Source organism: Aotus nancymaae, unplaced genomic scaffold, assembly GCF_030222135.1.
Source record: "Aotus nancymaae isolate 86718 unplaced genomic scaffold, 86718_ANA_hifiasm-v0.15.2.pri h1tg000002l, whole genome shotgun sequence".
Classification (NCBI taxonomy): domain Eukaryota; kingdom Metazoa; phylum Chordata; class Mammalia; order Primates; family Aotidae; genus Aotus; species Aotus nancymaae.
The window spans coordinates 53031170-53051663 of NW_026988413.1; the positions used below are offsets into that span (position 1 = coordinate 53031170).

The following is a 20494-nucleotide window of genomic DNA, read 5'->3' on the forward strand; positions in this document are numbered from 1 at the left end:
TTTTTTCGTATTGAATCAGATATCCTTGGTATTGGAGACCTCTGAAATCATTCAGATTTCCTTGGTATTGCAAAAATGAATTTTTAAAGACACATTTGAATGATTTTTAACAATATTGTTTACTCCTAAGTCTGTATTGACTTACTTCAGTTGTTCAGCTGAAGATTAATTTGTTCAATTTATGTTTTTCTCTTTATTGTTAGAATATGATACACAGAGTATTTGAATTATCCTGACAGAAGTTAATGATTCTTAACAGCGGAAAGTGTTTCTTGGTCAGCTATAAGATTTGGTGTTTCTCATGTTTTTTAAAAAGGATGGCTTTAGTCCTAATACTAGGTATCTTTGGAAGTGTTTTTAGTAAGAAGACAAGCAAAGATGTCTCTTGACTTTTCTTTCTTTTTTGAGAATATCAGTTTTGACCATGCTACTAAGTTATGTGGGTGCCTGTTGTTTTTGCTGGGGCCTCAGGAGGAAATGATGTAGGACTGTAGAAAGGGTTTACATCTTATCCTTATCCTTCCTCCACCTGAGGACTTGGCAAAGGATAGCTCATTACAGAATGAGACTGCGTCTCAAAAATAAAATAAGCTGGACATGGTGGTTTTTTGACTACTGGGGAAGCTAAGGCAAGAGAATAACTTTAGCCCAGGAGGTCTAGGCCAGCCGAGGCAGGATAGTGAGAACCTGTCTTTTTAAGAAACGAAAATCTAGATTCCTGAGATATTATTTTTAGATTAAGTCTTAATACCATATCTTAAATGGTAATCATACGTTCTTAACAGCTGCCTATAGTATTAAAATTGATTTAGTTGTACAGTGTAAGATACTATTCAAGGAAAAGATTAAAAAGGCTTTCACTGTGTTTACTAAAATTTTATAATGTGTTTTATGTAGCTTATCAAGTAGAAATTTAGGTAGGCAGTTAGGACACTTGAGACACAGAAGTTCTATTTTACTTCAATTCCTAGGAGGTTTGAGTCTTGCCTGTTTCATTAGACTGATTTTCAAGGAGTGTGCTCCGATGGATGAGAGTGCAGCTCAGTGTGGGCTTGAGTAGTGGCCCAGCCACTTGGCACTTTCTAACTACACTCTACAACTAGAAAGTGCCATGTCCTCATGTCTACAGTGGGGTTAATTACATTATTGCCTAAGGTTGTTTGGAGTACATGCAAAATAATAAATATATGTCACAGAGTAAGTACCCTTAGCCTTTTGTATCTGCAGGTTCCCCATTCATAGATTTAATAAACCTTGGATGAAAAATATTTGGGAAACACCAGTAAAAAGTAATACAAATTAAAAAATAGAGTATATCAACTATTTACATAGCATTTACATTTCGTTAGGTATTGTAAGAAATCTAGACATGATTTTAAAGTATGTGGAAGGGGCCGCCGGGCTAAATGGCTCACGCCTGTAATCCCAGCACATTGGGAGGCCGAAGCAGGTGGATCACACAATCAGGAGTTCCAGACTAGCGTGGCCAAGATGGTGAAACCCTATCTCTACTAAAAATACAAAAATTAATCGTGTGGGGTGGCACGTGCCTGTAATCCCAGCTACTCAGGAGGCTGAGGCGGGATAATCGCTTGAACCCAGGAGGCGGAGGTTGCAGTGAGGCAAGATCGCGCCATTGCACTCTAGCCTGGGCGACAGAGTGAGACTCTAATTAAAGTATGTGGAAGGATGTGAATAGGTTATATATCTATATATATATATGCTATACCAGTTTATTGAAGAGGCAAGCATATGTGGATATTGATAAACTGAGAGTGGTCCTGGAACCAATTCCCTGAGATACTGGGAAACAACTGTACTTAGTAATGTCAGTTCTTGTTGCCAGTGTTGATATTGTATTTCATAAAGTAATAAATGCTTTGCAAGTGACACAGTGATGCTGCTTTCAATAACTGCCTCACTCCAGGCCACACATCCCCAAATGATCCTTAACTGTGTCCAAGATGTCTGCATGGTCTTCGAAGTGCTTGGTCACCATCTCCTCAAGTGGATCATCAAGTCCAACTATCAAGGCCTCCCAGTACGTTGTGTAAAGAGTATCATTCGACAGGTGAGGCTTTTAACAGCAACCCGTAGGCACTAGTACCTAATTGGCTAGGCTTTCAACATGAATGCCATTTAAGAATGTATATATATCTCATATGTATCAGTGCATAACATTTTGAACTCTAATTAAACCAATTAATGTTTATTTAATGATATTTTGTGTTGTGAAGGAAGCAATATGTAATTATCAGGTATGCGTTTTTGCGTGTCATTTTTTTAAGGAATTACGTGGTACAGTCACATTGTTTTTATTCAGTATCTTTACGATAAAACATGCCACTTAGTTCATTAGGAAGTAATTTAGAAGAAAGAACTTACTGTGTTTATTTACTAAGTGTTCTCAGAGAGTAAATAAATAATAAATAATTGAAGGGTTGCGCACAACGTTTCGGTTATAACGTGGTTACATTTTGGGGCTCTAATGTACAGCATGATGACTATAGCTAACATTATTGTATATTTGGAATTTGTTAACACAGTAGATCTTGAATGTTCTCATGCACACAAACAGTCTGTGTGTCATAATGGGTTAGGTTAATTAGCTGTTCTGTGGTAATCATTTCACAGTGACACATATTTCTAGACATGTAGTACACTACTAATATATTCAGTTTTTATTGTCAGTTGTACCTCAGTAAAGCTGGGGAAAAATAGAAATGTTTAACTCATGTAATAATTACCATATTAGATGGGTGTTTTGTTTAGTTGCCCTGCCAGAAGAAAACCCTTAGCTAGGGTCAGGCTTAGAGACGATGCTCTAGTAAACACTCTCCTAATTAGCAGTGTTTGCCCAGTCTAGTTTTCTGCATGGAATCAGTATGTTTTCTACTCACTGCCCTTAAAAATTTTGAAGTTTAAATTTATGTAGCAAAAACATCTTTGATATTTCTGTTGAATTTGTGTACAGATCACTTTGTTTAGCCTGCCTGTGTGTTCATCTCTTCACTTTTTCCTTTTGTACGGAAGTTGTTTTAATTAATTAATTAATTTATTTATTTATTTATTTTTGGAGACAGAGTGTCACCCAGGCTGGATGACAGATTGTGCAGTGGCGCAGCCTCAGCTCATTGCATCCTCCGCCTCATCCTTCTGAGTAGCTGGGACTACAGGTGCCTGCCACCATGTCCAGCTAATTTTTGTATTTTTAGTAGAGACAGGGTTTCACCATCTTAGCCAGGGTGGTCTCAAACGCCTGAGCTCAGGCAGTCTGCCGGCCTCTGCTTTCCTAAGAACTAGGATTACAGGCATGAACCACTGTGCCTAGCCTTGTATGGAAAATTGGCAGCTTGTTCTCTAACATTATAGATGTTACTTGAGAAGAGGGACTGGAGAGAGAGAAGCTCACTATGTTGTCTCCTATGTCAGTTGGATTGAGGTGCTTCTACATAGTATTATGCTAGGTATATAGGTAGGCCTGGATTTGTGGCTACCTTTTGTTTAGTACTATATCTGCTTGCCCTTGGATTTCAAATAGTGGCACTTTTATTCATTATTTTGACAGGCTCATATCTCAAATGAACAACTTTAATGTAGAAGAGGTTATGTGGTCTCTGGGCGCTGGTGGATCACACTTGTAATCCCAGCACTTTGGGAGGCTGAGGTGAGCAGATCACAAGGTCAGGAGATCGAGACCATCTTGGCCAACAGAGTGAAACCTTGTCTCTACTAAAAATACAAAAAAATTAGTTGGGTGTGGTGGCATATGCCTGTAATCCCAGCTACTTGGGAGGCTGAGGCAGGAGAATCGCTTGAACCAGGTAGTTGGAGGTTGCAGTGAGCCAAGATCACGCCACTGCACTCCAGCCTGGTGAAAGAGCAAAACTCTGTCAATAAAAAAAAAAAAAAAAAAAAAAAAAAGGAGGTTTTTTTGGTAAGGGTAGAAATTAGTATGTTAACTGGAATTATTTGATCCCTAAACAATACTTCTGTATTATTTGTAACATTTAGCAGCAACTCTAAACTGGAAAAAAAAAAAACTATATTGTTAAAACTTGGGAAGAATCTCCTAATTATTTTTGATAAATCTTGAAAATATTAAAGGAATTACATATTCTAACAAATACTGAATAATTTCAGAAATAGCTGCCTGCATGTATTTCCCACAGGCTCCATCATTTCCTAGAACCTCATGCTTTCAGAGGAACCTGCTGTGGCCTTAAGTGACTGACCACACCACCATTTAGGCTTAGTATGTAAGAAGGTGAATTTGACTGTGCACAGTGGCTCACATCTGTAATCCCAGCACTTTGGGAGGCCGACGTGGGCAGATCACGAGGTCAGGAGTTTGAGACCAGCCTGGCCAACATGGTGAAACTCCGTCTCTACTAAAAATACAAGAATTACCTGGATGTGGTGGCAGGCACATGTAATCACAGCTACTTGGGAGGCTGAGGCAGAATTGTTTGAACCCGGGAGGCAGAGGTTGCAGTGAGCCAAGACTGTGCCACTGTATGCCACTACACTCCATCCTGGACAACAGAGCAAGACTCTGTCTCAAAAAAAGAAAAAGACAAAGAAGGTAAATTTGCAGATGAGCAGATTGATGTTTATTTTATATTCTGGAGAAGGAAAACAAAATCTAACCATAGCAAGTTGAAGCAGTCTAAATTGAAAGATGAAAATATGAGGTTCAGTGGAACCTCAGTGCTTCCTTGTTGAATGAACCAAAGATTTAATAAGTTAATGTGTGTACTTGGTTTTGTTTTTCAAGTCAGGGTCTTGCTCTGTTACCCAGGCTGGAGTGTAGTGGTCAATCACAGCTCACTGCAGCCTTTACCTCCTGGGCTCAAGCGATCCTCCCAGGTCAGCCTCCTGAGTATCTGGGACTGCAGACATGCACTACCGTGCCAGCTAATTTTTATTTTTTGTAGAGACAGGGTTTCACTGTGTTGTTAAGGCTGGTCTCTTGAGCCCACTCCTGGACTCAAGCAATCTTCCCACCCCAGCCTCCCAGAGTTGCTAGGATTATAGACATGAGCCACCACACCTGGCCAGTGCATGTGTTATCCTCAGTGTAATTCATGTACCCTGTCTTTTGTGGAAATTTAGAAAGATCTCTTGCATTATTAATTTAGTCCAGAAAAATTGATGATGAAAATTTTTTTATGTCATGTGGTCTGCACATTGTTCTTATATGCAGTGTTAATGGAACTTTGGTTTGGTTTTGGTTTTGTGTGTGCGAACCCATCTTTATTTAAGAAAAATCTATGGAATTTGGATTTTTCCCACCTTAGCTTATGCAGAACTTTGAGTATAGTAAATTGTTCAAGAAATTATGTATTCCAGTTAATAATCTTCTTACCTGAGATTTCCATTTAATCCCTTTGATTCAGCCTGTGGATTCAGTATTTATTTCTCCTGGATAGTGTTAGGAAGATTTTTTTATTGCAGATTGTCACAATTAAGTCATTTCCCAGAATAAGCCAGAGCAGGCCAGTTTTCTTAGTATTTCTTAGTATCTTTTCACCGTAGAACTTCTTCACCTTAGGAGTCAGGGATAGCTGATCACGTTCCAGTTATTCTCCTTGCTCTGTCGCTTGCTATGCTTCCCCAGGAACCCACCTGTGGAACTCTCCTGTGCCATGTCTGTTACTCTCGATGTTCTTTTTCTTTCTACTGCTGTTGTCCTTAGTCCAGGCCCTTATCACCTCCAGCCAGTACCTTTTTACAGGCTTCGCTTGGCTCTGTATGCATACAGCCCATCCAATTCCTGGTCGCTGTTCCAGTTTATTCTCCTTTCTATTGCCAGTGAAACCTTGCTTTAATGACTCATATTCCCATTTAGAATCCTTGAGTGGCTGCCCATTGCCTGCTTGCTAAAGCTTTACAGTTCTTGACCTTCATGAAGCAATGTATGCAATTATTAAGAGCTTGGGTTTGGAATCAAATATACCCTACTTTCACCAAAGGGTTTTGGCTAGGTTACCTACCTTCTGCAAACCACAATTTTATCATCAATAAAAGTGGGAATAATAATGCTACCAGCTGGGTGTGGAGGCTCACGCCTGTAATCCCAGCACTTTGGAAGGTTGAGGTGGGAGGATTGTTTGAGGCCAAGAGTTCAAGACCAGCCTGGGCAACATCGCAAGACTCTGTCTCTACAACAAAAATTTAAAAATTAGCTGGTGTGATGGCGTCCACCTGTGGTCCCAGCTACTTGGGAGGCTGAGGTCTGAGGATCACTTGAGCCCAAGAGGTCAAGGCTGCAGTGAGCCATGATGGTGCCACTGTACTCTAGCCTTTGTGACTTAATAAGACTGTTTAAAAAAACACACACAAAACAAAAATGGTACTTTCCTCATTAGCTTATTGTAAAGACGTAATGAGAGATAGTACTGCTAATAGTAGCAAATAGTTAATTCAGTGCTTACTATGTACCAGGCATAATTGAGTACTTTGCGATAGCTGAATTCACTGAATCCTCACAGTAACCCTATGAAATGGATATTATTACTTTACTGATTTCATCAAGTGGAAACAGAAGCCCAGAGAGGTTAAGTATCTTGCCCTTAGTTAGGAAGTAGCTTAAAAAGTGCCAAGTGTTGGAGCAGGAATCCAAACCCAGATAATCTGGCTTCAGAGCTCATGGATATACTATCTTGCCATTATATAATGAGCCTGCAGTAAGTTTGGAATTGCACTGGGCCTATGTCCAGTAGAAGTTAAGTCACTTTTTTTTCTGGGAACCTGTTTAAGATCTTCTGTCATGTGGTGTCAGCCTGTATTTCCCCTTGCAAACCAAAAGTAATGTACTTCAGGTACCCTATTTCGCTCTGGAGTTTACCAGCTTACTCATTTTTTTAATGAATATTCAAAGATGTCCCAAACATTTATAATGTGCACATTTGCTAGAATTTTTAGTCATAAATTTTTACTGGTTTTATTTTGTAGGTAGTTTAGTGAAAGTACTTAATGATAATCATCTTGACCCCCTAAGTGCACCTTGTCATTTTTTATCTCCTCATCTTAGATCATTTCTTTTGTCCTAGGCTGCCAGAAATGCCATCCTTTCTTCTCTACCCACATTTTTTAAGACTCAACCCAAATCCCATCATTATGATCAAGGCTTCTCAGAGTACCCAGTTAAGAGAGGGGGATATGCCTTCCCTCCTTGGAATGCCTTCGGCTCACATTTGGTCCCATAACTAAGTGTAGGCCACATCTCAAACCTAGCTCTACTGACACTTCAGACCAGATAATAGTGATTGTGGGAGACTGTCCTATGCATAGTAGGATGTTTAGCAGCGTCCCTGGCATCTACCCTTCAGATGCCAGTATCCACTGTCACCATTTCCTGGTTGTGGGGATTAAAAATATCTCTGACCTTTGTCAGTTTCTTCTCATTGATAAACACTGGGATAAGAGAAAGTGCAAGAATTACGTGCTTTGGCGACAGGCTTGATTTCACATCGTAGCTTTGGCACTTCTGTCTTGTACTCCTGAGCAAGTTACTTAGCCTCTGTGAGCATCTTCCATCGTTTGTAAACTCCAAGTACTAATGCATAATTTGTAGTTTGATTGTGGAGATGAAGAATAGCGGTGGGCCAGGTGCAGTGGCTCATGCCTGTAATACGAGCACTTTGGGAGACTAACGCAGGCGGATCATGAGGTCAGGAGTTGAGACCAGCCTGATCAATATAGTGAAATCCCGTCTCTACTAAAAATACAAAAATTAGCTGGGTGTGGTGGCGCACGCCTGTAGTCTCAGCTACTCGGGAGGCGGACACAGGAGAATTGCTCGAACCAGGGAGGTGGAAGTTGCATTGAGCTTAGGTCGCGCCACTGCACTTTAGCTTGGGCGACAGAGCAAGACCGTCTCAAAAAAAAAAGAGTAAGGGTGGCCACCTGAAGCATCCATCATAGTAACAGAAATTATCCATCATGTCTCCTAAACTCCAGGATCATGTATTTTGAGTTTCACATCTCTTTGTATCTTCCTTCATATATTAGATGTCCAAGAAGTATCTTGATTGTCTTTCCTTAAATGAAGGAAAAGGGATATTTCCCTTATTCTCTAGAAAATGGCTGATCTTTCTGTGATTTGAAGGGCTGACAGATAAACGTTGCCACTTGTTTATTTTTCAAAAGTAATGATGGAATTGGATCAATTGCTTTTTCTGGGTTTTGTATACACTATTGTCAATCCTTTGATCAGTTCTTAGCTGTCCCTGTTCTTAGATATAGCTAGCCATGGTGACTCTGTGCTGTAGCAGAAGGAGGCCATCCTGACAGCTTCTGTTGATTGCCCTGGGGTGCTGTGTGTAGCCCACTCTCAGGTCTGCCTGGTGGCTGCTTCTCTGGCCTTACCATGGAGTCTTGTGACTGTGCACCCTGGTTTTTGTCTTTTTAGTCACTTTATTGAGGCCTATTTTATGTCCGCCTCTTATTTTTTTTCCAACACTGAAAAAAGAAACATTTGTGTTTTCATTATTTGTAGTATATTAAAAGATGGACCTCAGGTGATGGTTTCTTAAAAATTCTTTGACGCTCTTTAAAGTGGCTTTAACTTTCTTGTGTAATTTAAAGGGTAGCTGGTGTTTTACTTAAAGAGTTTATGGTTTAGTTTGTTACTCTTTACAGAAACCTTTTAAGAACATGGCTGCTTGTCGTTAGTTAAATGCAGCTTGCCAAGGGCAAGGCTCACATTTTGGTGATTTTGCTACATTGGTAAAAAAACTAGCAATTACAGATGTAGCCCTGCATTTTAAAATTTTATATATATATATATATATATATATATATATATATATATATATTTATTTATTTATTTATTTATTTTATTTTTTTTTTTTGAGACAGAATCTTGCTCTGTTGCCCAGAGGCTGGAGTGCAATGGCATAATCTCAGCTTACTGCAACCTCTGCCTCCCGAGTTCAAGTGATTCTCCTGCCTCAGCCTCCTTAGTAGCTGGTACTAGAAATGGGTGCCACCACACTCAGCTAATTTTTGTATTTTTGGTAGAAATTGGGTTTCACCATGTTTGTCATGCTGGTCTTGAACTCCTGACTTTGTGATCTGCCCACCTTAGCCTCCCAAAGTGCTGGGATTACCAGCGTGAGCCACCGCACCCGGCCCCTTAAAATTATATTAATACTCTTTCTGTTACCATGATAGCAACACACTTACTGTGTTCCTTTGGGCACTGATTGTTTTAAGTTCTTTATTTGTATCATGCTATTTAGTCCTCGCTGTGACCTTATGAGGCTAGTGGTGTTACTATCTTCACTCTACCTAAGGTGTTGCACAGAGGGATATGTATCTTCCTCAGAGTCCCATAGTTAATTGTGGTGGATCCAGGATTTGAATCCAGATGGTGTAACTCCAGAATCCATGCTCTTCACTGCAGGATAGTGTGAAATGTCCTACATAGACAAGATTGAGATGATACTGAATTGTAATATGTCTATAAAAAGTATGCATTTGTGTTTCTGTGGTTAGTAGTTTTCTTGAGTAGAGCTAGTAATCAGATTGTTTAAAAATACAGTTGTTAGGTGGGATTTGGTGGCTCACGCCTGTAATGCTAGCACTTTGGGAGGCCAAGTCGGGTGGATTGCTTGTGTTCAGGAGTTCGGGACCAGCCCGGGCAACATGGTGAAACCCCGTCTTTACTAAAATACAAAAACTTAGCCGGGCATTGTGGCATGTACCTTTAGTCCCAGCTACTCTGGAGACTGAAGCAGGAGAGTTGCTTGAACCTGGGAGGTGGAGGTTGCAGTGACCCGAGATTGCGTCACTGCTCTCCAGCCTGGGCAACAGTGTGAGACTCCATCTACACACACACACACACAAAAAGTATAGCCATTAGATTTTATGAAGTAGATAATTGTAATATTGTTACAATTATCTGCTGTAATATGTAACCAAATGGGACTTTTAAAACCCAGTGTTTTTCCAGATCTCTCCCTTTGGGTTGCAACCCTCGAGTGTGCCAAGAGCCACAGTGGTGCCCCGCAGGTCCTCTTGCCTGGATCATTGGCTGATTTAGTCTACATGTAGTATTTATTTACCATTTTAATTCTCTCAGTGACCCTGTTTATCATGATTGAACCAGTATTGGTAAACATTTTGATATTACTGGGTTTGTTCAGCATGGTAGTGCACACGATGCTGTATTGACTTGGAATTTTCCTCAGGATGTTGAGTCCTTGACTCAGGAAGTATGGTCAGATGGCTCGATTTCAAGGGAGCTAAGCTGCTTTCCTGACCCATTGCTTTGTGCAGTCCGAATGCTGGGCACAGCAGCTTTAACTTTCTTCCTGATGACATTCAGAAGTACAGCTACTGGCTTTTCTCATTAATTCTCACCAGTTAGACATGGGAAGAAAGAGCAGAGGGTATTTTAGGACAATGTGGGTAAGGATGCTGTCCCCTGGATTTTTGGCTCTTGTCCTCTTTTATTTTAACAGGTATTTTCAATCTCCTCCTTTCAGTTTAACATCTTGGTTTTCACAAGCAGTTGGTAGGACCTGCTTTGTCTTTTTACTGTGGAAAGGAAATCTAGTGGGAGCCTCAGCGTTTCCAGCAGGAAACTTCCTAGGCTTGCGGAGAGCCCCTCTGGGAACCTCCACACCCACAAAATTAATATCCTCAATGAAGGACTACTGCTTGGTGCTACCTCCTTCCTCTGCCAGCCCATCTGGCCACCCTTGTGGGTTTCCCTGGTGCTTCATTAGGTTCTGTTACCCACAGCGTAGGAGGAGACAGAGTCTCCCTGCCCTGTGTCCTTTGTTGAGTTGTGGAAGGAAGAAATTCCCCACTCATCAACAGTAGCAGAACATAATTTGGAAAGTTGCAAGTTGCTCTCATTCTATTTCTTTTTATAGTTTAGAATTTTGGGGGAAGCCTTGCGCTCTGGTCTGTGAGCAAGGCCAGGGAGACAGTCTTTAGAGGAGTCTCCACATTATTCTTGACGGTTCCCTCACTTATGTGCAAGATTACAGGACCTATTTCAGTCAAGTCATGATGGAGAGGAGCAGGTTTGTGTTGTGAAGACCAGTAATAGATGGTATCTGACACAAATGTTGGTGTACAGAAAGAAAGCTTTGAGACCATTCTAACCAAGCCCCTTAATTTGAAGATGAATTTGAGGTTCAGGGAACAGAAGGAACTTTGTCTGAGCCTGTAGCTAGTTTGGATCTGGACTCAGGGCTTCTAGCTCCCCGCCCTAGACTTGGCCTTTTTTTCTGCACTGCTGCTGAACTCAAAGTCTGGCTTTACCCAGAGAAACCTGGCACCTGTTCCTCATGTGTGTGAACTGGCTTCCTAAGTTGGATGATTGAGAGTTATGTCCCTGGCCCATCTGGGCTTAGGTTGATGTCAGCTTTCCTGGCAGCCAAAGGATTTCTGCTGCCTCCTGCTGTTGGCACCAAGTATTAAGATTGGTTTCTTTGTTTTTTTGCTTGTTTTGAGACAGAGTCTTGCCTGTTGCCAGGCTGGAGTGCAATGGCGTGATCTCGGCTCACTGCAGCCTCTCCTGGGTTCAAGTGATTCTTGTGCTTCAGACTCCCAAGTAGCTGGGATTACAGGCATGTGCCACCACACCCAGTTACTTTTTGGATTTTTAGTAGATGGGGTTTCACCATGTTGGCCAGGATGGTCTGGATTTCCTGACCTTGTGATCTGCCCACCTCGGCCTCCCCAAATGCTGGGATTACAAGGCAAGGCTGAGCCCAGCCTTGACATTTTAAATGTAATTTAAACATCCTAATTGAAGTATTATCCAAAACAGTAAATATTCTAAGGCAAAAAAATCAAAAGTCTTAAAAAATAGCTTGTCCTAGTTTTATCTATTTTACTGGTACTTACTAGGAACTTGTCAGTATCTCATTAAATCATATTTGCCATGCCCATGATTCATCTTGGTTTCTTTTTGGCCATTTCCCCCAGCCCTCATACCCATTTCCTGTCCTGAATTGGTAAGCTCTGTGAGGATGTGAGGACTGTAAGCAGCGCGAAGCCTGGGAGCTTTTAAATATCAAACACCTGGAATAGTGGCATGTGATAGGAGCTTGGCTGATGCACATTCATTGAAGTTATGTAAAAATACTCCCTTTGGTGAAGTGTTTTAAATGTTTGTAGGGATTTTGATCCTGTTTAAAAGACAGATATTCCTATTTTCATTTTCCTTTTGAAATGTTTGTTCCCTCTCACTTCATAATGCTACTTTAAACTTGTACTAACAGTAGGCTACCTACTAATAGCCTGCTGTTGATCAGATGCCTTCCTGATAACATAAAGAGTTGATTAAACTGGGAATAGTTTAGTGTTGGATGATGTGAAGCATATAACACTTTCTGTCTCTTGTGAACAAAATGACTATTTGATTCATTGTTTGAATGGTGATTGATATAATTGCTTAACATTTGGAATTTCTGATGCTTATATGAGAACATGATCTGTATTGTAAAAATAAATTTCATTTGTGGAAAAATTAGAAACATTCTTCTTCAGTGGAAATAATTACAGTAAAACATTGACTGTGTATTTAGGTCACTGACACTCTCTTAAGTTTTTGATTTTTTTTTTTTTTTTTTGAGACGGAGTTTCGCTCTTGTTACCCAGTCTGGAGTGCAATGGCGCAATCTCGGCTCACCACAACCTCTGCCTCCTGGGTTCAAGCAATTCTCCTGCCTCAGCTTCCTGAGTAGCTGGGATTACAGGCATGCGCCACCATGCCCAGCTAATTTTTTGTATTTTTAGTAGAGACGAGGTTTCACCATGTTGACCAGGATGGTCTCGATCTCTTAACCTCGTGATCCACCCGCCTCGGCCTCCCAAAGTGCTGGGATTACAGGCATGAGCCACCGCACCCGGCAAGTTTTTGATTGTTTTAATGTGATAAATATTAGTATCTTGGTTCATCACTTTCTTTTAGTATAATGCTATAGTGTTGTCTAGATACCAAAGCTTTTTCTTTCTATTTAAATTAAGCCCCCTTTTCTTGAAATATTAAAAATGTATGAACATCATTAGCCATGGGGGAAATAAAGATCAAAACTACAACAAGATACTCCATATCCACTTGGGTAGCTAAAGTAAAAAAGATGGTGTTGTGTTTTTGTTTTGTTGCGTTTTGTTTTTGAGACAAGAGTTTCACCATGTTGGTCAGGCTGGTCTTGAACTCCCGACCTCAGGTGATTCACCTGCCTTGGCCTCCAAAGTGCTTGGATTACAGGCATGAGCCACCACACCCAGCCGATGGTTGTTTAGGATGAAGAATTGGACCCTCATACATTGCTGATAGGAATGTAAAATGGTGCAGCTACTGTGGAAGACATTTTGGCAAGTGATCAAAAAGCTAAATATAGAGGTACCATATGACCTAAGTATGGTAACTCCTAGGTGTATACGCCTCCCCCCAAAAAAAGTATGTTTGCTGGGCACAGTGGCTCACGCCTGTAATCCCAGCACTTTGGGAGGCTGAGGAAGGCGGATCATAAGGTCAATAGATCGAGACCATCCTGGCCAACATGGTGAAACCCGTCTCTACTAAAAATACAAAAATAGCTGGGCATGGTGGTGCGTGCCTGTAGTCCCAGCTACTCAGGAAGCTGAGGCAGGAGAATTGCTTGAACCCGGGAGGCGGAGGTTGCAGTGAGCCGAGATCGCACCACTGCACTCCAGCCTGGCAACGGAGTGAGACTGTGTCTCCAAAAAAAAAAAAAAAAAGCATGTTCACACAAAAATGTATACACGAGTGTGCGTCACATTATTATTTTTATAGCCCCTAAAGTGAAAATAACCTGAATGTTCATAAAGTAAATGGATAAACAAAATGTTGTATCTCCATACAGTGGAATACGATTTGGCAGTAAAACTAGGCGAAGTACTGATGCATGCTGCACAAGAGTCAGACTTGAAAACATTATGCCAGTTACAAAAAAACACTTTATATGATTCCATTTATAGGAAATGTCCAGAATCACCAAGTAGATTAGTGGTTGCTAAGGGTTAGAGGGGGTAGGAGAGAGATGGTGAGTGAATGCTAATGAATATGTTGTTTCTTTTAGGAGCAATGAAAATGATGTCATTTAAATAGTGGTGATAGTTGCACATCTGAAATCTGTTAAATTGTATACCTAAAGGGGTTATATGATACATGAGTATAGTTGTTACTTAGCAAAAAAACACAGCTGAGGCTTGAACAGCACAAGGGTTAGAGGCACTGACCAACCCCTTCCAATGAAGTTTAAAATCCATGTCTGACTTTTGACTTGACCAAAGCTTAACTACTAATATTCTGCTGTTGATCGGAAGCCTTCCCAATGACATGAACAGTTGTTTAACATGTATTTTGTATGTGTGTTATAGAGCACATTGTTATAATAAAGTAAGCTAGAGAAAAGAACATGTTAAGACAGGAAAAGAAAATATGTTTACTATTTATTCATTAAGTGGAAGTCGATCTTCATAAAGGTCTTCATCTTCATCATCCTCATGTTGAGTAGGCTGAGGGGTTGGTCTTGCTGTCTCAGGAGTACAGATGTGGAAGAACATCTGAGTATAAGTGGACCCATGCAGTTCAAACCTTCAAGGTTCAACTGTATATAGATGCATTTGCTTCCACAAGCATAATCTCTGAAATGATATACATTGGTTGCTTATGGGAAGGAGAGCTGTATTCCAATGAGGGTAGGCATGGGAAGGAGATTTTTACTAAATATCCTTTTGTGTTTATCAAACTTGGTAGCCTGTCATTGTATTACATGCTTTTCAAATAAATAAAAGTTATATAATGAGGTATTAATAGCTTATCTCCTCTCTTAATTTTACTGTGTCCAGGTCCTTCAAGGATTAGATTATCTGCACAGTAAGTGCAAGATCATTCATACTGACATAAAGCCGGAAAACATCTTGATGTGTGTGGATGATGCATATGTGAGAAGAATGGCAGCTGAGGCCACTGAGTGGCAGAAAGCAGGTGCTCCTCCTCCTTCAGGGTCTGCAGGTGAGGGAGCTGAGCCAGCTTCATTTCAGTCTGTCTGGGGGTATTGTAAGTTTGCAGTGTTGCATGTTGAAGGTTTCTGAATCAAACGTTACATGTAAAGACACTTTTGGCAAAGTTTAATTTCTGGAAATAACTGCACCCTTTTCTTGAGATGGAATATGCCCCAGGTACATTATATTTTAATATTTGAATTACTTGCCGTTTAAATTTGTAGTTGCTGCTTCATTAATATTGGAACAGTTTTTTCTGTTGCCCACTTCTCTGCAGAGGAGAACATAGTAACGGCTTTCCTGGAGCTGACTTTTAGTCATCAGAATATTTTTCTTTTTCTTTTTCTTTTTTTTTTTTTTGAGACGGAGTTTTCGCTCTTGTTACCCAGCCTGGAGTGCAATGGCGCGATCTCGGCTCACTGTAACCTCTGCCTCCTGGGTTTATAGCAGTTCTGCCTCAGCCTCCCGAGTAGCTGGGACTACAGACATGCGCCACCATGCGCAGCTAATTTTTGTATTTCTTAGTAGAGACGGGGTTTCACCTTGTTGACCAGGATGGTCTCGATCTCTCGACCTCGTGATCCACCCGCCTCGGCCTCCCAAAGTGCTGGGATTATAGGCGTGAGCCACCGTGCCTGGCCTCCATAAGAATATTTTTTGAGCTTCAGTTATGTTACAGTAATTCCTATTGTCCATTTGTCATAGCTATGTCAATCTGAGTTTTATCAGTAGATTTGGAGTTAGTTAGAAGAGTCCTGACGATGGGGGAAGAAGACCAAGTGACCTGAGTATTGGCACATCTTTATTTCTGGTGGGGGTGCAGTGAAGTGTGGACTGTGCTGCTGTGGCTCTTTGACACTGTCTGTGCCCTTGTGTTGTCAGGCAAGCATAGATAGTAAAGGGCTGAGACTCCGGGGACTGCCTGGGGCTCTCTTCACATCTCCTCTACTGCCATCACGGTGTTGTTTAGATCATGGACCCAGCCTGTCAAACTTTTGACCCTGATAGGGTTCAATCGTGTGATTTCTAGAATCTTAGCTGCATACCGACTGCAGTTATTTGATTTAAATTGTAGAAAGCTTGCAAAATAGATTTCAAATATAGATGTACATCTAATCTAAATTGTTCATTTCATTTTATTTATAACAAATTTGGTTTAGTGACTGTGATATGTATGAATTATTTTCCATTTTCTTAAGCTATCTGTTGGTGCTTTGGGATTGACTGTTTTTGAGATGTGTCAGTATTTCATTTTAGATAAATAAGAGAAATAGCTCAGTATGAACAACTTTTCTGCTATGCATTTTAAGGGTCAGTTCTTTGTTCCCATTGCATAAACTTTCTCTACATCCCAGTGATTACAAAGCTCTGATTAATATGTTTGTGAAGTTGGATAGTCATTAAAAGATAGTAATTATGTCATTTTGCAATTCAAATGACCTGCATGAAGATATGTGTCTGTTTTCCGCTAAATACCAATTTTGTTTCATTTTATTTTAGTGAGTACGGCTCCACAGCAGAAACCTGTAAGTACTTGACGCATACTACTTTTATGCACTATGGCAAAAGAGACTGTTTGTTATTGAGTTGTTCAAATTGTTAAAAAGTTGTAGTATATATTAATTTAAAGGGTAGACACATTTATAAATGCTGTGTATCCTCAAATATTTAAGACTTACTATCTTGTTTTTTTTTTTTTTTTTTTTTGTGGCTGAGTCTTGCTTTATTGCCCAGGCTGGAGTGCAGTGTTGCGATCTTGGCTCACTGCAGCCTCCTGCTCCCAGGTTCAAACGATTCTCCTGCCTCAGCCTCTCGAGTAGCTGGGATTACAGGCACCCACCACCATGCTCAGCTAATTTTTGTACTTTTGGTAGAGATGGAGTTTCACCATGTTGGTCAGGCTGGTCTCGAACTCCTGACCTCAAGTGATCTGCCCACCTTGGCCTCTCAAAGTTCTGAGATTACATACATGAACCATCACACCTGGCCTGTCTTGTTAAGTGTTAGTGATCTCTGCAGAATTGGAATAGTTAGAGCCTTTCAAAGATTGTCTTCTTTATGCCTTTTCCAGACTACAATTGGCCAAGTCTAATGAAATGTGAGGTGGTGGAGTTGAAGCATTTTTATTTCAAAACCACTTTATATTATTTCTGATTGGCTGCTAAGTTACCTGTTTTTTCTGAAGCTGTTGTTCTAATTTTTTTCCAGCCAGATGTTAAATAAGAAAGAGGTAGTTTGTAGTGCTGTCAAAACACTATGTCAGTCCTAGGTACCAGGCGTGGTGGCTGACGCCTGTAATCCCAGCACTTTGGGAGGCTGAGGCCAGCAGATCGCTTGAAGTCAGAAATTCGAGACCACCCTGGCTAACATGGTGAAACCCTGTCTCTACCAAAAATGCAAAAACTAGCCGAGTGTGCTGGCAGATGCCTGTAATCTCAGCTACTCGGGAGGGTGAGGCAGGAGAATCGGTTGAGCCCAGGAAGGGGAGGTTGCAGTGAGCCGAGATCAGGCCATTGGACTCCATCCTGGGTGACTGAGTGAGACTCTGTCTCAACAAAAACATCAGCCGGGCATGATGGCGTGTACCTGTACTCCCAGCTACATGGGAGGCTGAGGCATGAGAAACACTTGAACCCGGAAAGTGGAGGTAGCAGTGAGCCAAAGTCGCGCCACTGCACTCCAGCCTGTGCAACCGAACGAGACCCCGTCTCAAAGAAAAAGAAAGCAACAACAAAATAACAAGAAAACACTATGTTTACTGAGACAACCCTTGATTTGGAATGTAAGTTCTGGAACAAGAGGGAGCTGTAATAATTAGGCTTCCTGGCTTGCTGGGGAGCCCAAGTTGTTTCCCATAGTCCTTCCCTGGCTTAAGCCACCTGAGTTTACTGTATGAAAGATTGGAGGCTCTCTTTGCCAGTGCTTTGCAAGTCAGCTGGCCATGATGGGAGGCAAACAAAAGCTGTGGCTTTTTGTTTTTTCACATTGCTGCATAGGCTTATCTCTTACAGTTCATGTTGTCTTGGCTGGTAAGAGCTTCCAAGACATATGTGAGAACCAAACACACAGTGACATACACCTGCTCGGGCACCTGTTTCATTTTTGGCAGTGAGGAGATGGGATGTTGTTATTTTGTATATAGAGGGAAGCAAATAAAACTTCCAAGCTCCAAGAGGAGCTTCTCCTTTAAGACCAAGAGAATTTTGGACTTCAGTTCTCTTAGAGTTTGAATGGTGAAGGCTTACTGGATTTAAGCTGTATCCCTCTGCGGGCAGGACCTGGTAGTAGACCCAGCATGTAATATTAGTCAGCACTGCTTTCCCTTTGATTTTACCATAAGCCTTACCATGAGGTGGATGTGTCTGGGTTTGGGATTTTGGTAGAATATGGCGTGAGAAAGCAGAGTTTATTGTTAGTTGCCATGCTGCCAGCAGTTATACTATCATGTGGTGCTTTAAAAAGAAGAAAACTGACCTGTGGTCTTTTCTTAACATGTTATAGATAGGAAAAATATCTAAAAACAAAAAGAAAAAACTGAAAAAGAAACAGAAGAGGCAGGCTGAGTTATTGGAAAAACGCCTGCAGGAGATAGAAGAATTGGAGCGAGAAGCTGAAAGGAAAATAATAGAAGAAAACATCACTTCAGCTGCACCTTCCAATGAGCAGGATGGTGAATATGGCCCAGAGGTGAAACTAAAAACAACAGGATTAGAGGAGGCGGCCGAGGCAGAGACCACAAAGGACAACGGTCAGTGGGGCCAAGAGCCTGGGCTTCATGGGGTCCTCAGGTTACCATGGGGGCTGATTTGTGCTGCTGCTTCAGATGGCAAGGATGATTCTCTCCAAGTCTCTATTGGGAAATATGGGGAACAGCCTTGTACTTCATTTGTGAACTGTATGCCAGAAATACAACATTTCAAAATAGTTTTTAAAAATGTAAAATGTCTGAGAAACACCATGTTTCTATCATCCTAAAGATGGTGTTTTATTTTGTCATTAACTTTTTACCTAACTGTAATGCACCACAAATCTATTTCTGAAGATTGTAGAGGGTGGAAATGGAAGTGCAACTTTATTTAGAAAGAGTTATTTTCTCCCAAAGCTAACTTTTTCCTATAAGAGCAGGCCAATTATTAAATGAACCAAAAATGAGATTTCGAAAACCTGAAGGTTTTACTCCAAAAGCCGAGAGTTGTTTACTATGAGGTGCATAAGTTAAGCACATTCAAAATGTATTTTATTGATGAGATGTGAGGCTGTATTAAGGAGAGTAACAAGTTCTAATTCTTGACCCATCAACTTCTTAAGGTGAAGCTGAGGACCAGGAAGAGAAAGAAGACACTGAGAAAGAAAACATTGAAAAAGATGATGATGATGTAGATCAGGAACTTGCAAACATAGACCCTACGTGGATAGAATCACCTAAAACCAATGGCCATATTGAGAATGGCCCATTCTTACTGGAGCAGCAACTGGACGATGAAGAGGATGATGAAGAAGATTGCCCAAATCCTGAGGAATATAATCTTGATGAGCCAAATGCAGAAAGTGATTACACATATAGCAGCTCCTATGAACAATTCAATGGTGAATTGCCAAATGGACGGCATAAAATTCCCGAGTCACAGTTTCCAGAGTTTTCCACCTCGTTATTCTCTGGATCCTTAGAACCTGTGGCCTGCGGCTCTGTGCTTTCTGAGGGATCACCACTTACTGAGCAAGAGGAAAGCAGTCCATCCCATGACAGAAGCAGGACGGTTTCAGCCTCCAGTACTGGGGATTTGCCAAAAGGTAAGTGTTCTTCTCATCAGCTGTCTGCCATCACTGACTCCCGGGGTGTGCCTTTAACAAATGCTATGAAGGAATTGGCTGAAAGTGGCCAAGCCCTGTATGCTTGCACTAATCATTTTTATTACTTTTATACTCAGGAACAAGTAATGTGATTTAAATATACATTCTGTGCCACTAGGCTATCTCTCGCTCTCTGCATACCAAATCTTATTTCTAACCGGTTCTCATTTTTAATATATTCAGTCAGCAGCATCATTTGCAAAAACCTTCCAGTTTTAGCAACTTACACCTGTAGCTTTCTAGAATGTGTGGTTTATAATTTGTGTCTTCTTCCATCTGATATGATTATATTTAGTTTTTGTTTTGTTTCTATTCAAGAAAAGTATGCCTGCTCTTTGGCTCTGTTGAGAAAGAAGTGTCATATTGTCTTTTCATAGTTGTTCCTGATTATAGGACCCTGTTATTGATAACTCACCCAGGATTGTAAATTTCAAGGAATTGGCATGGATTTAAATGTGATGACAGATGATAGATTGGCTCTTGTGTTCTTGTCTACCTAAGAAGCCTTGACTTATTCAGACCCTTATTTTGGGAATGAATGCCACGTGACTCTGGTATGTGAAAACTGGGTAACTCAGTTGGTTTCCATTCTGATTCAAGGTGGGAAAGCTCTGAAACCTCCTCTGCTCCCTCTACTGGC

The 20494-nt window shown here is 40.9% G+C and overlaps 1 protein-coding gene across 9 annotated transcripts in view; it reads left to right on the forward strand.

Annotated features, from left to right (window-relative positions):
* The window catches only part of SRPK2 (SRSF protein kinase 2), a 268787-nt gene that overhangs the window by 221102 nt on the left and 27191 nt on the right, over window positions 1–20494 (forward strand). For all 9 annotated transcript variants that reach the window (XM_064374696.1, XM_064374672.1, XM_064374671.1 and 6 more), the window contains 5 exons: window positions 1965–2071; window positions 14848–15013; window positions 16504–16529; window positions 18505–18751; window positions 19312–19794. In XM_064374696.1, the coding sequence (XP_064230766.1) occupies window positions 1965–2071; window positions 14848–15013; window positions 16504–16529; window positions 18505–18751; window positions 19312–19794 (1029 nt within the window). The remainder of the gene's footprint in view (window positions 1–1964; window positions 2072–14847; window positions 15014–16503; window positions 16530–18504; window positions 18752–19311; window positions 19795–20494) is intronic.